A 17022-nucleotide genomic window follows, 5' to 3' on the forward strand; every position below is an offset into this window, starting at 1 on the left:
AAAGTAGCGGTGGAGGGTAGAGCACACAGCCCCACCCCTCCCCCTGCCTGGAGAAGAGTGTCTGATATCAGGAACTGTTGCACTTTTCAACCACATGGGGGAGCTGTAAGTCATTTTTACATGGAAACTACATAGTGTTGCTTTAAGAAAGTACACATGACAGCGCGTGACCCCATTACCTTAATAATGCATTGCCATTGCTTTGCTATTGCATGTTTCTGTGACGAGAATTATGCGAGACGTTAATTAGAGGTAAATAAAAGACGTGAACTTAAGCATAATTCTTCTGCGCATGTGCACAATGTATTTTTGCATCCAATTAAAAAAATACTACGATTCACGCGTTTACATGCATAGCCTACTTTTCACCCGATGATCGGATCACAGATCGGAGTACACCACCCCCTTCAATACGATCAAAATTTGCATCCGATCGACCTCAATCGTATCGATACATGAAGGTTTTAAATACGATTGAGCCATCAATATTATACGAATACAAACAGATTATTTGGTTGCATGTAAACGTACCTATTGTTTTGCTTGTTCATGGTGCATCTATGCATTTTATATTTAGGCTTATTGCAACATTAAGTGGATCTGTTTGCTACAAATTTTTTGCAATATCTTCAATTATATGTCAAACACAATCCGATAACGAACAATCCAATGAGGGAACATAACTAGCTCAAGAGGATAATGTGCTTACATACATGCTAAAATAATTGGAAAAGGGAAGATAAGGCCAGTTTACTCATTCAGCTCATTTTGGCAACAAAAGGCTTTGATGGGGGAGAGGTTTGCTTTGATCTCTTATCATTAAGCTTGAGCCTCTAACAAGGCTTACTGCTGTGATCCACCCGCTGTGAGTCCACATTAAACAAATGATGTCTACTCATCGCTATGTGGGCACAACCAATGCAGTTTTGCATCTATCCAGCATCTTATTTTACATCTAAACCTGAGCTATGTGCGAGCACACATTTTGTATAGATAATTATAAAAATTCTGTTAAATGCTTTATTCTGATTGGTTGAGAAATGTTTCACTGGTGTTAATTCGTTTTCTGTAAAATGCAAATGTTTGTGGTAACCGTGGTATAAGCTCAATAATTGACTCCGGTCCTTTGAATTATTTGAAAATAATGCATACCCACGGTATTAAAGAACTGAGTTTCACTTTGTGCCGCCTTACCACCCGTGCATTAATTCGAATAATTCAACGGCCTGTTGTCAATTATTCCTTACGTGTTTCTAGTATTATCAACCTTTTTGGAACCAATGACATCCCTCCATTGGTTAGCAGTGCAAATGTGCAAATGTTAATGGGTTCGATCCCCAGGGAACACACATACTGATAAAATGTATAGCTATGATGCACTGTAAGTCGCTTTGGATAAAAGTGTCTGCAAAATGCATGCATGTTAATGTAATTCACTGATCAGTGAAGTTTAAATGTGCAAAGATAGTGAAGCACGACATAGGATATAATACTGGCAAGATATAAAACGGATTCTCTCTCTCCTTAACTGTCTCTCAGTCGCCCGTCCACCCACACATAGACCGTGTCTCTTTCTGCTTCTCTGATAAAGAAAACTGCAAATGAAGTAATTTCTCATGGCAGATGCCAACTGCTTGGCACTGGATTTTTGGGACTGACTCTTCGGTATTAAAGCTCAACAAAGATGCTGACAGCTTCACTGCTGCCAGATTTGATCTGCGATACTATTAGAAAAACAAGACACGACCAAACCTTTAGAAAAGGCCAGTCTGGCACTAACTACTGAGTATTTTTACTGTATGAATTACACGATAATAAAAGGGACGTAAACGATTGGCAAAATAAACTATATTTTAAAATATATTCTGAGCGAACAAATCTTATGAAGGGACTTTTCTCAAAGATTATAGTTAATTTCTGTGTTTTCTTAAAAGTCGACTGCTATTTAGTGGAAAAGAGGTCACTACTTTGAGCCGTGTGTCTGTGTGTGTGTGTGAGAGAGAGAGAACGAGAGAGAGAGAGAGCAAGACACAAAGACTATGTAATACACACATATCAGTTTCACCGCAGCCCGTACAGTGCTGCTCATTGCTGATCCCAGATCAGAGTGCAGTCTATTCTTGGAATACGATGGAAACCCCAGGGGATGCAAGACTGGAAACTGAGTAAAAGGAGAATTTAACAAAGGGAGTGAGAGAGATGATGTGTGTGTGGGTGTGTGTGTGTGTGTGTGAGTAAATGCAGTGTGTTCATGCATAAATCTTCGAGACTTTGCATACCCAAGGACTCTGAAACTGGATAGCGTTTAAAAGCTCCAGCATCAAACCCCAAAGGCTCTTGGACCAGATTCAGTTCTGCCATCCAGTTCTACATACTGCACTCACCGCATATCTCTCATGCACCGCCTCTTAGGTTGATTGGTGACCACAACGCCGTGTCTCAAAGTTTGTAATTTATAACTTGTCCTAAGTGCAAAAGTATGTTGCGAAAGTAGCCTTTTTCATTCCGCAATGAAGCAACAATTGGCTAGTCAGTTTTTGCAGTGCATAACCTTCTCAGGGTATGTTTACATGACAATGTCCATTAAAGGAATAGTCTACTCATTTTCAATATTAAAATATGTTATTACCTTAACTAAGAATTGTTGATACATCCATCTATCATCTGTGTGCGTGCACGTAAGCGCTGGAGCGCGCTGCGACGCTTCGATACCATTTAGCTTAGCCCCATTCATTCAATGGTACCATTTAGAGATAAAGTTAGAAGTGACCAAACACATCAACGTTTTTCCTATTTAAGACTAGTAGTTATACAAGCAAGTTTGGTGGTACAAAATAAAACATAGCGCTTTTCTAAGCGGATTTAAAAGAGGAACTATATTTTATGGCGTAATAGCACTTATGGGAGTACTTCGGCGCAGTAACACCCTCCCTCTCCCATTATGAGAGTGAGAAGGGGAGCGGACTTTTCAGGCGAGTCGAAGTACTCCCAAAAGTGCTATTACGCCATAAAATATAGTTCCTCTTTTAAATCCGCTTAGAAAAGCGCTACGTTTTATTTTGTACCACCAAACTTGCTCATATAACTACTCATCTTAAATAGGAAAAACGTTGATGTGTTTGGTCACTTCTAACTTTATCTCTAAATGGTACCATTGAATGAATGGGGCTAAGCGAAATGCTATCGAAGCGTCGCAGCGCGCTCCAGCGCTTACGTCCACGCACACAGATGATAGAGGGATGTATCAACAATTCTTAGTTAAGGTAATAACATATTTTAATATTGAAAATGAGTAGACTATTCCTTTAAGGGTTAAAGGTGCATTGTATACATTTTTAGCAGAAACTCAATAAACTAATATACATAACTAACTATATTATCAGTAGTGTATAAAGACCTTACAAAATGAACTGTATTGTTTTTATTAACTTAGAATGAGCCGTTTTTATCTTGCCTACATACACAGCAGGTCCCCTAACATGGAAGTCGCCATTTCGTCCTGTCATGTTTCTTCAGTAAGCTCTATAGAGCATGTTTTGTCACTACATGACGTGTTTGTCTTGTGGCGGTTACCGTAGCTTCTCTATGCGCTACGAAAAGGCAAGGTGAGCTGTGGACTGAGCAGTTGGTTGCAATTCACAGTCTCACCACTAGATGCTGCTAAAAATCTACACAGTGCACCTTTAAATCATATTGTAAAAAAAATATGGACGTAGTGTCCGTGACGTCACCCATTGGTTTGTGTTTTTGAAGCTTAAAGTAGGCGTTGCCTGCCGTCGCCATCTTGGCCGCGCGTCACCGCGAATCACCGAAAATGGGTAAAGAGGCGGGACATGGGTAAAGCTGAGGTGGCTGGTTGCTCAAACCACGCTCACCTAGCTCGATTCTAGTGACAGCAGTGGCAGTTCACCCCTCACTCAAGTGGCCACGCCCTTAACCTTTGTGACCCCACCCTATTGAGTTAAATCTACACTCTTGGAGCTTTCAAACAATATACAGTTTGTCATGATTAGATAAGAATTCATATGCAAACATTGAAGTAAATGTAGTCGTCCTGCTGGTGGGACAGTGACATTTAGCAGAAAATAAATGTTTTGAGGCACACTCTCTTCATAAATGAATCAATTACTCTCCCTACATAATTTATTTTATAAAACACTGTTGGAATTTCTATTCTGGAGGCTTAGACCTTTCCAACGATATATAGTTTGTAGTGATAGATTAAAATTTACATGAACAATATTAATGCAAACTTAGGTGTCCCATATTTGGGACGGCGACGCTTAACAGTTTAATTATGCAGAAGTTTAAGGTTTAATATAATTTAAACGGATGAGTTACAAAAAAATTCACCCCTCTCACAGTTGTCATGGAGGGCAAAATTAGTTATACAGACCTAAAACACATTTTGTACCAGGCTATAAAAGTATTATTTTCTACTGTAAGGTCGGGCATTTTAACATAGAGGTCTATGGGAATTGACTCCCTTATGGAGCCAGCCTCAAGTGGCCAGTCAATAAATTGCAGTTTAAGGCACTTCCGTATTGGCTTTATCAGAGGGACCTATTTTGAGATCGTCCTATCGTCAGCCTGTGCGATTGCAGATTTATTTATTTGTTAAATTTTTACCCATTTCTGAAAAATCACTTGATTGGTGGGCAAAAAAGAAGCTGACTTACTCTAAGGGCAACACTATCATGACCTATCCCAACCTTCTTAAAACCCAGGGAGGGGGAACAACACACTCACTGGTTTTAACCCTCTGCGTGCCTAACAACCTCTCTAGTGCAAAGAAATGGCAGAGATGCGTGTATTACAAGCTAATGTGCGAAGAAGAGTGTGAGTCATGCGTATTACAAGTTCAGGTCCGAGCAAGAGTCCAAGACACGCACGTTAAGTCCAGATGTGTGCTAAAAGGAATCTGTGCGCGTTACAAGCTCTCTTGCGCAAAGTGAAGCCCACAAACCCTCTCATGCGAGGAAAAGCACGCAATGCGCATGATAATATGAAACTATGATGATAAAAATAATAACCATAGCCAACTATCGCCATGACAGCCTACTATCGACAATATGTCTGACGATCGTCAATACACAATATTTCGTGTACAACCCTTATGTATAGCTTGAATTTCACAAAGGGTTAGGATTGTTGCTAAAGCATAACAAATGTTTCTCTGGATAAAAGTGAAGAATTTTAAAATGGTCATTTTTTTAACACTTTTGAAAGGAAAAACAATTTCTGAAAGGCAGTGCCCCCAATGGTATCAACTCAGTCTTATTTCCATTACAAAACTCTATGCTCTGAACTGTGTGAAAGGCCATGTCACAAAAACACATTAGGAATAAAACCACAGGAAGTGATGGCAGTGACCCTTCGGAGCAGAGGGGGATGCACTACTCATACTAAGCCAGAGATTTTTGCATAAATCTGGATGGTAATCTCTCACTCAGATGATAAGATTGAAGCTCTCGCTTGCACTAATCTTCCTGAAGGAATCTGAAGATTACACACGACTGAAGGATACCCGGCTCAGAGCGACCATCTCTGATTGCTGTTTGAACACAACTGGGGGGCATAAATATAAGTTTGATGTATAAAATGAAATTTAGCCATACAAATAGAGAGTGAGGGTCCACATACAATCATATTATGGTGCAATTTGTTTAAACGGTCAAAATCACTGATGATACTTTTCTAGGAATGAAGCAAGCGAATTTCAGGAGTTGCAAGACAAGACAAATTGACGTGCTCTCTTAAAAAAAATAATGGTTCCTAAAATGTCTTTGTTTGGCTGCCTAAAGAACCTTCAATAATCTTCAATGGAAGGACATGTAAAAACACAGAAAGTCGCCCTGACCCATATCCAGGGCTCGAATCAGAGACCTTATTTCTGTGAGGCAACAGTGCTACTATGCCTCCCCAATTTCATATTATAGAAAAGTAGCGGGCAGCGGCCTGTGAAATTATTTATTTCCACTTTATACAGACACATTTTTGGTCAAATGTGCACCTCACCAAAGCATTCTTGCAGCAATACACGCAAAAATAAATAAATAACATAAAGCGAGTGACAACACAGTGAATGTTCGAAATTATCCAGAAGCGGTCAGAATAATGGGTGACACAAACAGAATAGACTTATTTTGTGAGAATGCCAAGCACTTGATATAAAAGATTGTTATTCTATCGGTGCACGTGGGATGTGCTGGGCTCCTTCATGCATTGCTAATGTAATACCGGTAGTGCTCTACTTCCAAACATACTTGACGCCTGCCCTATGCATACAAACATACAAGGACCCATCTCTTCTCCATGTAACGGGTCAAGTGCAAGGACACTTTCTACACTCTTAAAAATAAAGGTGCCACACAATGGCATAGAAAAATTTTTTGGCTTTAACTTTAAAGGGCACATATTATGCAAAATCCACTTTTGCATAGTGTTTGGACATAAATTTTAGGGGTGTCACAATTAATCGATTGTGCGATGCATCGCGATGTAGTCTTGGACGATTGTGCATCGATGCAGTAATGGCCCACAATCGAGTATAAACTACTGATGTTTTGCAGAAGTAATTCGTCGCGTATGCGCTTGTCGCATTAGAGAAAAAGCAGACCCAACTCAGTCATAAACTGATCAAACATTATCAACTTTGCCGCTGAACTCTGAGAAAGCGAAGAGAATAAACAGATCTGTGTAGTGCTGTGACGGATCTCAGTTGATCCGTATTCGGATCACGGCATAAGGTTCGGCTCGCATTAAATTTGTGGATTAATACGCAAATTTAAATAAGTTTATCATCAATAAGTTTATCATTTGCACATTTTTCAAAGCCTTGCAAATGTTAACATTTAAGTGATTTTAAACAATTTAACTGCAAAAGGGCGCTAAAGCGAGCAGCTTACGGTTGAATGTGTCCGGTCCAGCTCCAGTCAGACGTGATCATCCCTATGCCATTCAAAGATCAGAACTCTTGATGTTTAAACTTTAGAGAGAGTTGCGCTACGGTGTCTCATATTGTAGTCCATTAAAATACATTATGCGACATAAAACAACATAACGTTATTATGTGGAGCGACTGTTTATGTGCGCCGTTTGAAATTTGCCATCAGTCTGTGTGTGCACGCACGTTTATGTGCACTCAAAAGTGCACATACGGAGAGACGTGTTTCAAAAAGCTAGCAAACATAAAATCTTTCTGTTCTTGACAGGGCACATACATACAAACTTATAATAGATATAAATGTAGCAATGTGCGATCATTTTAAAAACAGGATGCAACGCATCGTGATGCATCATGATATTGAATTAAATCATTAACATAATAATCGCAATCAAATCGAATCGAGGAACCTGTGAAGATCCCACCTGTAATAAATTTGCATAAAATTTTGCAAAAAAATTCAATCACTTCTTATTAGACATGCAGTTTTAATAATCTTGTTAATGTGACATCACACAAACAAAGCCCCGACAACAGATACTGACTGTCTGGTTAATTTTACCCAAAAGCTTTTCGAAATGTGTTTGTTAGCACATTGTAGTGCTAAAGCAGCTAAAGATACTATTGTTCTGACAGGAACCAGACTATTTTAACTGAAAACACTCATGCTGCGTCCGAAATCGCCTACTACCATACTATATAGTATGCAAAGCACTACTTTGCCTACTATATAGTATGGAAGTAGGCGGTTTCGGACGCAGCGTCACTGTCCCAGATAGCAATGAGTCGGCGGACCACCGGCGGTGCTCTGAAGGCAGTAAGCGTCATAAGGGCGTAACCGCTTTTGCATTTAAAGGTACACACACGAAAATATCGCTTTTTTGCTCCCACCCAAATAGGGGCATTTTGGACATGCTATAACAAATCATCTGTGGGGTATTTTGAGCCGAAACTTCACAGACACATTCTAAGCACACCTAAGACTTTTGTTACATCTTGTAAAAATGGCCATAATATGTGCCCTTTAACATCCAACATACATTTTGCAACCTTTGACTGAATGGTTCAAAAATGGTTCTTCTACGTGAAGAATCTTGTGTAGCACCTTTATTTTTAAGTGTGCACAGTCCTGCAGTTTTACTTGCCAGACGCATCTCAAATGCCAACATAATAATACAAGATTATAAGCGAAGTGCATTGGAAAGCACTTGGCTTCTCACAGTAACCCAATAAAATGCTATCAGTGTACTTTAAGTTGGGTCTCAGAGTATCAGATCTTGCTTCGCCTTCACCCTCTTGAACGCCTGAGTGCTTGCTTGACAAGGCATCGCGGGCAAGGACGGATTTAGATGATGAGAGATTCAGCGTGCGGCGGGATTAATATCCTGAAGCGGAGCAGCAGATGGGAGATTTTTCACTATTGTCTGCTCAATGTAACGTGATCATGTATAGGAAACCGCATCCATTGTTGCATACAGCAAAGTGAGAAGCTGCGGTGCGATATATGCAGTGTTCATTTGCGCCATGCACTGAGCATCGCCAAGTTTGCTATTGCAATTAGGTGGCAGCTTTTGCATCATATTTACTAATAAACTACCAAGCGGAAATTTACAATAAACAGCAATTCGGATGTCTTATCAATTAAAATCTTGATCAATATGAGATATTTGGATGACATAGTGCCCATTGCTATAGATCAACAGCTCTGACACATTTAGTTAAGAGTATCGATTTATCTTCAGTGGTGAGCAGACCCTCCATCCGAGGATCATAAACATGGACATATGAAGAAGCTCTGACTGTAAGGCCAGTTGGATAAGAGAGGCTTACAGAAATGAGGAATATTCATGTCCCAAAGCGGGTTGAGAGAGCATGTGCACACCTCTTGCACAAATGACTATTAATATCCCACAGCCCAGTAAATTTAAAGAGCTGGGAACCTGAATGTTCAGCGTGAATCTATTTCCTATGAAATGAAAGTAAATTATGCTGTAATAGTCTTTACTGGATCATTAAGTACAATCATACAGTATTGGTCCAGCTTCAGGAGAGCAGCGTTTTATGCCCTGTCTATATCTTTGCCATAAGCTGCACTATATTTACACACACGTGCATATAACAAAAACTGCATGACTCACAGATGTAGATCAGTTCAGAGAAAACTCTTGATTTTAGCTAAAATGTTTGGAAATCTATTAGGGTCTTTTAAACATTCACCATAAATTCCCCACTGGAAACTGAACGACTGCAAGTTGTAATGAATATCATTAATACAAATATAATGGAGTATGTAATGTAAATAATAAACAAACGGTTTTATATACATAAAATTTTAAATGTACACAAGCTACTGAATTCATTCGTACAGATATGAGATTTCAAATGAGTCCACAAAATACTTTAATTCACATGAGAATTTAGTATACTCTATTTATAGTAAACTTTAGTAGATTCTATGGTGCATTTGAACCTTACTATAGTAAATATCAAAGTGAAAGTAGTTACTATCAATTCACTATAGAACAGAATACTGTAGTATACCACATTAACAAAGTGTAGAAACTGCTTTAATGCACTACAGTGCATTACTGTAGTTTCAATACAAAAGTATACAATAGGATTTACAGGAAAGTGTGTTTATCAATTCACTATAATTAACGCCACAGAATACTGTAAGTGTACATTACTGTGTACCGTGTTGCAATTACTATAACATACTAAAGTTTACTATAGTAAATACTCAAGCGTACTTAGTTATAATACTATAATTGCACTAGTTGTCACGACAGAATACAAGTTTAGTAATGTGTACTATTATGATTTACTACAGTTTACTATACTTAAAGTAGCCTACACTGCAAAAAAATTATGTGTTAATTTTTTACACATTGTGTGTGTCATGCCATTTAATACGTTATTTCATGTTAAAATAAATGAAAGGGACAACACAAGTTGTGTTAAAAACAGTGATGGGAGTAACGCGTTACAATTAATTCTGTTACGGTAATTCCACTAATTTTAGCGGTAATAAACATGTAACAAAGTATTTTTTTTAAAACAAGTAACGCAGTTACAATTAGTGAAATGTAAATGAGTTGGTTACTCACGTTACTCTATTTTGTGATAAATGAACACTTGCAGACAAGACATTTCTGATCTAACGTCGCAGGACCATGGGGGGCGCCACAATGAATAATAACACAGAAGGTGTGTTAGTATAAGGACAACAAATTTAATGCGACGTTAGATCAGAAATGTCTTGTCTGCAAGTGTTCATTTATCACAAAATAGAGTAACGTGAGTAACCAACTTACTTAAATTTCACTAATTGTAACTGCGTTACTTGATTTAAAAAAAATACTTCGTTACATGTTTATTACCGCTAAAGTCAGGTTGGCTAAAAGTAGTAGAATTACAGTAACAGAATTAATTGTAACGCGTTACTCCCATCACTGTTTTTAACACAACTTGTGTTGTCCCTTTCATTTATTTTAACATCATTTTTTGCAGTGTACAGTATTTTTTTCATGTGAGTAGTATTTTATCATTCAGTGTTTATTTTATAAGTTCTTGATCATGAATGTAATATATCCACCCACATAATAAATAAAATATATAATTTAATACTTCGCATTAACTATAGAAAACTGTGGTAAAGGTCATAGTGGTACCTTACTATAGTAAATATTAGTATAAGTATATACTGTCAATTTAGTTAATACCTCAAAATACTTATACATTAATAGTATACATTTACAAAGTATAGTAATTGCTATAATATTTATTATAGTTTACTGTAGTTCACTATAGTCAATACAAAAGTATACAACAGAGTAGTAAAAACTACAGTTTATTAATTCACTATAGTTAACACTACTTAATACTTTAGTATACATTACAGTGTTGCAATGGCTATAGTATACTACAGTTTACTAAATACTCAAGTAAAGTTTACTAAATACTCAAGTAAATACTCAAGCATATTGGGACAACGGATGAAAAATAGCATTTTGGCTAATTCTGGTGCATTTACAGTAATAATATAATACCTCAAATAAATATAATACTATAAATTCACTGGCAGAATACAGTAGACAGAATACTAGGCTACTATACTACAGTTTATTACTATACTAGTAATTAGTAATTTCTATACTACGATTTACTGTAAGTATTCTACAGTATTTTTCAATGTATACTTTATAAGTTCTTGAGTATGGATCTCATACCCACCCACCCACATGGTAAGTAATGTAGAGTTAATACTTTCGCATTTACTATAGAAAACTGAGGTAAAATTCATAGATACTGTCGTGTTTTCAAACCTGCCTAGAGTAAATATTAAAGTTTAAGTAGTTAATGTCAATTCACTAGCCTATAGATACATTGCTACAATATACAGTGCTTTACAGTTTACTGCAGAGTAAATACAAAAGCAGTATTTTTTTTCATGTCGAAACTTACCTTCGTTTCGAGTCTTTCTTCTGCTTTTTGTTCATGACAGCAGGTACACAGTTCGTGAGCTCCGTCCAGTCCGCGTGCAGACCGCAGCTCCAGCCCGTCGAGAAGCGCGAGAAGAGCCACGAGTCCGCTTTACCGGGCCGGTGGCACGAGCATTTCTTCAGTCCGGTGCGGCAGTCGCACGGTCGCTGCAGGCGGATGTTGCGCACGAGATGTCTGCCGAACGTGGTTCCTCCGGTCTTCTGGATATGAAGGAACACGATCACGTCTTCCCCCTTCATGTCAAAATCCACGTGGCGCTCGAGATCCTCGCGCGTGAAGTTGAATTTGGAGCGAAACCCGTCCGGAGACTCCAACGCTGGATGTTTGGATAACGGGAAACTCTCTCCGGTCCCGAACCGACACGACGTGCTACCCGCCGGGCAGATGTACTGATAGCCGATCATGACAAATAAAACGGTTAAAATGGGAACTAAAAGGAGCTTGTTGGATTTATCATCCATTGCATAAACAACGAACAGGGTGGTCACGCCATTGGTGATGCATTCAGTGCGCTCTCCATGATGATGCGCGGAGGAAAAGTCATTTTATATCTCAAAGCATTGAGCTAGCAACGCACAGGTCATGAGTTCGAACCCCGAAGGAACACACATACTGATTAAAATAAATGTATTGAATGCACTGTAAGTTTTGGATAAAAGCCTGATGCGTAGGCTACATGAAAGGTCTGTTACAGTAAAAGTGACCCTTGTAGTTTAAACCTTAAAAATCGTCACACCCCTTATGTTAAATCATCTAGAAAAGAAACAAACAGCTGTACGTTTCCTCGTGGTACTAAACTTGGAAATAACGCCTGCGCTCCAATGATTTTCCATTCAACTATCTCACCGATCTATCGGAGCCCGTCTTTGGAAAGCCACGTGCACTCAAGTCCCTAATTGTTTCGGTCTTTGTCCCATATTCTTGCCGGTGTTGTCCTCTTCTGATAGATTGTGGTCTGAGGTAGGGCTGGATTTTTGCACCGGTTCTTGAATACAGCTCTTGGAGATTATATTGAAGTTCCTGCTGCAACTTGCTTGTCGTGTCTGCGTCCGTGCTTGTGTATGTGTGCGAGGAGAGAGAGAGAGAGAGAGAGAGAGAGAGAGAGAGAGAGAGAGAGAGAGAGAGAGAGAGAGAGAGAGAGAGAGAGATGGGGGGAGAGCTAGCAGTCCCAAAAAGCCATTGAGAAAAACTGAGTCCATTTATTAAGCCTTCATATCAGTATTGCAGACAGACACATTTAAACCAATTGTGTCCATAAGCCTCATGTGTAAAAATGTGTACTATAGTAAACTGTGCTATAATGCTATAACTACATTTTGTTACATACACTCTCTAAAAAATGCTGGGTGGTTGGTTATTTTTAACCCAGCATTAGGTCAAAAAGGGACAAACCCAGTCGTTGGGTTCAATTAATTTAGAAATAATTTATATTTGACCCAACAATGAGTTAAAACAACCCAGCATTGTCGGTTGAAACAACCCATCATAGGTTAAATAACAATACAACAGGTTCGACTTATCCTTTTTGACACCAGGCTGGGTTAGAAATAACCAACATTTTTACATCTTTTAGTGTGTAATGATACAAAACATAAATGTAATGTCATGATTACTGGCCACTTTATTGTTTCACATTGAACTTTGACTAAATGGTTAAAGGTCAACATTGCGGCTTATTGGCCAAAACCTGATACCATTTGACTGGCTTGTAAAGCAATTCAACCACAATTTATTTTGTTTTACATGCAGTGTAGTGGGAGTTTATAATTTCTACTGTCGCAATAAAAGACAAACATGTAATAATATAGCACAGTAGTGCCTGGATTGTGCAAAACGTAAAGACAATAGCAGAAAATTGCCTCAATCAAAAACTTTTTCAAGCGTATGTTAAAACTAACCTGTGAAATGGTGATTGGCAAATCAAGCACTAAGGTGCCTTTTCCTGCCAATCTGGTTGACAGATTTAGAAAATACTTTTAGACAGTCAGTATTGGTTTTACATTTTAGGATCATAGAAACAAATAAACACATGTTCTCTAAAGGGATAAAGATGCTTTGCCATTAAAAACAATAAAAAAACAGTAATATTTATATAGTTTTGCAAAATGATCAAGAAAGGCAAAGGAAGATAATGATGCAATCATCCAAAACTACGTGAACGTGCAAAACTAAGGGGTAGGGGTAAGGGGAAGGGGTAAGACAGAGAAATGGGATTGGCCCTAAGACTATAATTTCTAGCCATTAACTAGGCAGTGTTTCAGCACCACGGACAGCTCAAATGAAAACTACTATTTTAAGTTTTGACTTGTGATAAATTGACATAACTTATATGAAATTATTGTTTAACTTAATTTGTTAAGTTAAAGTAACATACAATTATGTGTTTTTACACTGTGTTTTGAAGGGCACCTATTTTATTGGTAAAAAACAACGTTATTTTGTGTATTTGGTATAATAATGTGTTTGCATGCACTATAAAAAAAATACTTTGCTGCCTGAAAATATTTTGTTAAATCAACTCAGATTTACAAGTCATGTCAACAGAGATGAGTTGTCACAACTTATAAAATATAGGTGAGGAAAGTCAACTTAATTTTATAAGTTATAACAACTCACCTGTAGTTATTACAACTTATCTCTAGTCAAGGTAAATAATAGTAAGTTGAAATGACTTGTAAATTTGAGCTGATTCAACAAATAATTTTAAGGCAGCGAAGTATTTTTACAGTGTGGTTTATGGTTAAAAAACACATTATTTTCCACATATCGTACATTTTTGTAGCTCCAGATTTCACTCTCTTCCTGAAACGCACTGACTTTGTACAAAACTCAACGATTTGAAAAGCGCTGTGTCCCTGATTGGCCAGCTATTCTGTACGTTGTGATTGGCCTGAAAACCTCTGACATCACCCGGAAATGTGACGCTCTTTACCATGTTTGAAAGATTCACTCACAATGCAATAGAGACAGAGCGCAGCGCGTCATAACCTGAAAACCACGCCCACTGGGGGGGAAAGCAATCCAACCGTCTCCATTGACTTTGTATTGCGAGAGGCCACCTCCTTGTCATTTCTGGCTTATAACAAAAAACTGAATAATGCCTAAAAGCTGCTGTGTGACAATATGTACAGCTAACAAGCCAAAGAACCCAGAAATAAGTATTTATAAGCTGTCGAGCCGTAAAACCCAGCCTTTAAGGAGAATAAAGTGGATCGCCGACTACGTTTCCCCCATTGGACGCAGTTTTACTAATAGGAGTACTATGAAAAGTTGCCTGTTTCCATTTCTGTGTCTTTAAACGCTCGTTTTTTGAAGTCGACAGCTTATAAAAACGTTTTTTTTTTTTTTTTTTTGGCTTGTTAGATGTACACCTTGTCACACAGCAGCTTTTAGGTATTATTCTGTTTTTAAGTTAAATCTGTAAATACGTTTTTATAAGCTGTCGACCCCAAAAAACGAGCGTTTAAAGACACAGAAATGGATACAGGCAACTTTTCATAGTACTTCTATTAGTAGAACTGCGTCCAATAGGGGGAAACGTAGTCGGCAATCCACTTTATTCTCCTTAAAATCTGGGTTTTACGGCTCGACAGCTTATAAAAACGTATTTCTGGGTTCTTTGGCTTGTTAGCTGTACATATTGTCACACAGCAGCTTTTAGGCATTATTCAGTTTTTTGTTATAAGCCAGAAATAAAAAGGAGGCGGCTTCTGGAATACAAAGTCAATGGAGACGGTTGGATTGCGTTCCCCCCCGGTGGGCGTGGTTTTCAAATTTGCATAACTGCGCTCTCTCTATACTAACAGGACATACAGGCTGTGAGTCCGAAGTGGGAGGAGTTATGATAATGTCGTTCTTGTCTCACCAATCCTAGGAAGTAAACTATTGCCTACAATTTGTGTGTTTGTTGTAGTCCAAGAAAACAGATTTAAGTTGGAGACGATAACTTGCGTCATCGTTTACTTGGTTTGTACCTTTTGTATTGTTAACATGTACTAATAAACACCTACACATCAAAGAAAGTGTAAAATCATGAATCAGACCCCTTTAATACACACTTAATACAAGCTTTAAATAAAACAACATTTTTAGCTATGAATTGCAGTGATGTGTGAAGATCATGTAGAGCCAGGCTTAATAATGTTAATGACTTGTAAATGACTTGACTAAGTAACGATACAGTGAGTAAGACAAGAACCAATGTGATTGATTCAGTAAGAGAGTCATTTGACTGATTCAATTTGACAATAATGTAATTAACCATTTTATGATGTGATATTTATGTTTTTCTGTAAAATATTTGCTCTCTGATGCAGTTTTTATGTTAAAAATTTGTATGGTAAAATACAACCAATACAGATAAAGCAATAGTACATTGTCTTTAGATTTTTAAATGGTCTTATCACATTCAATTCAGAATGCAAGCTGATGATTTATTTCATTTGTGCTATAACAACAAAAACACTCTATTTTAGTATTCCACTGTGCATGCAGACCATTAAAAAATGTCATACTTGTGAATACTTGACAGGTAAATGCTGGCTGCTCTTCTATTTATAAAAAAACAACCCTCTCTCTCAGCAGGTATTGTTTTGGCTTTGTAAAACTAGTAACTTGGTATAAGCACTTCTTCTATTATTTCCTCGCTATGATAAATCGCTTTATTGTTTCCTAAATTTTGTAAGGTGCTTTGGATAAAGCAAGAGGCTTTCTGCTAAATGTCTAAATGTAAATGTTATGAAAATCATTCGGTTTCATTATTTTTTTTTACTTGAGGTTTTAGTAATGCAAATAATCACATCGATCCTGGATACAAATGAAGAAGATTTTTTTATTGAGGATGAACTATCAAACATCATGTTGACAAGTTTAAGACTCTAAGATAGTGTATGGCTTTTGCTGTATAGAATTAAGGAGCAGCTATCTTTACAATGATAAACATGTCATAAACACACAGCGTGTCATCTTTCGGTTGAGTGCATTTACATGCATTAGTCACCAAGCACCACAGGAGCCTTGACAACAAGATGGGCGAAATTATTTTGTATGACAGTCTGGCTGTTATTAAAGGTTAGATGTCTTCGGTGTCACATCTGTCTTCTTACATTACAAAACAGCATTTTAAAACTCAAATTTGTACATAAAGAAGTAGTTTGTGTGGGTGCCTTAAAAATTGAGTTTTTCTATGAAGGAATGCTGGGTTGTTTCAACACATGGTTGGGTAATCCAGCATTTTTTATTTAAACAACCCAACGTAGATTAATATTAGGGCTGTCAATCGATTAAAATATTTAAAGGGAAAAATTTTTTATAAGACTTTTTTAAGATGTCAAATAATTTTTTGGTGTCCCCAGAGTACATATGTCAAGTTCTAACTCAAAACACCATATAGATAATTTATTATAGTATGTTAAAATTGCCACTTTGTAGGTGTGAGCAAAAATGTGAAGTTTTGTGTGTGTCCTTTTAAATGCAAATGAGCTGATCTCTTCACTAAATGGCAGTGCTGTGGTTGGATAGTGCAGATTAAGGGGCGGTATTATCCCCTTTTGACATCAAAACGAGAGCCAAAT

The 17022-nt window shown here is 37.7% G+C and overlaps 1 protein-coding gene across 1 annotated transcript in view; it reads right to left on the reverse strand.

Moving 5' to 3' along the window:
* The window catches only part of hs6st3a (heparan sulfate 6-O-sulfotransferase 3a), a 33882-nt gene extending 21385 nt beyond the window's left edge, over positions 1-12497 (reverse strand). The window contains exon 1 of the mRNA XM_055214264.2: positions 11411-12497. Coding sequence (XP_055070239.2) covers positions 11411-11910 — 500 coding nt within the window. The 5' untranslated portion in view covers positions 11911-12497. The remainder of the gene's footprint in view (positions 1-11410) is intronic.
* Between the last annotated feature and the right edge of the window lie 4525 nt (positions 12498-17022).

The sequence above is a fragment of the Misgurnus anguillicaudatus genome, chromosome 8, assembly GCF_027580225.2.
Source record: "Misgurnus anguillicaudatus chromosome 8, ASM2758022v2, whole genome shotgun sequence".
NCBI classification, from domain to species: domain Eukaryota; kingdom Metazoa; phylum Chordata; class Actinopteri; order Cypriniformes; family Cobitidae; genus Misgurnus; species Misgurnus anguillicaudatus.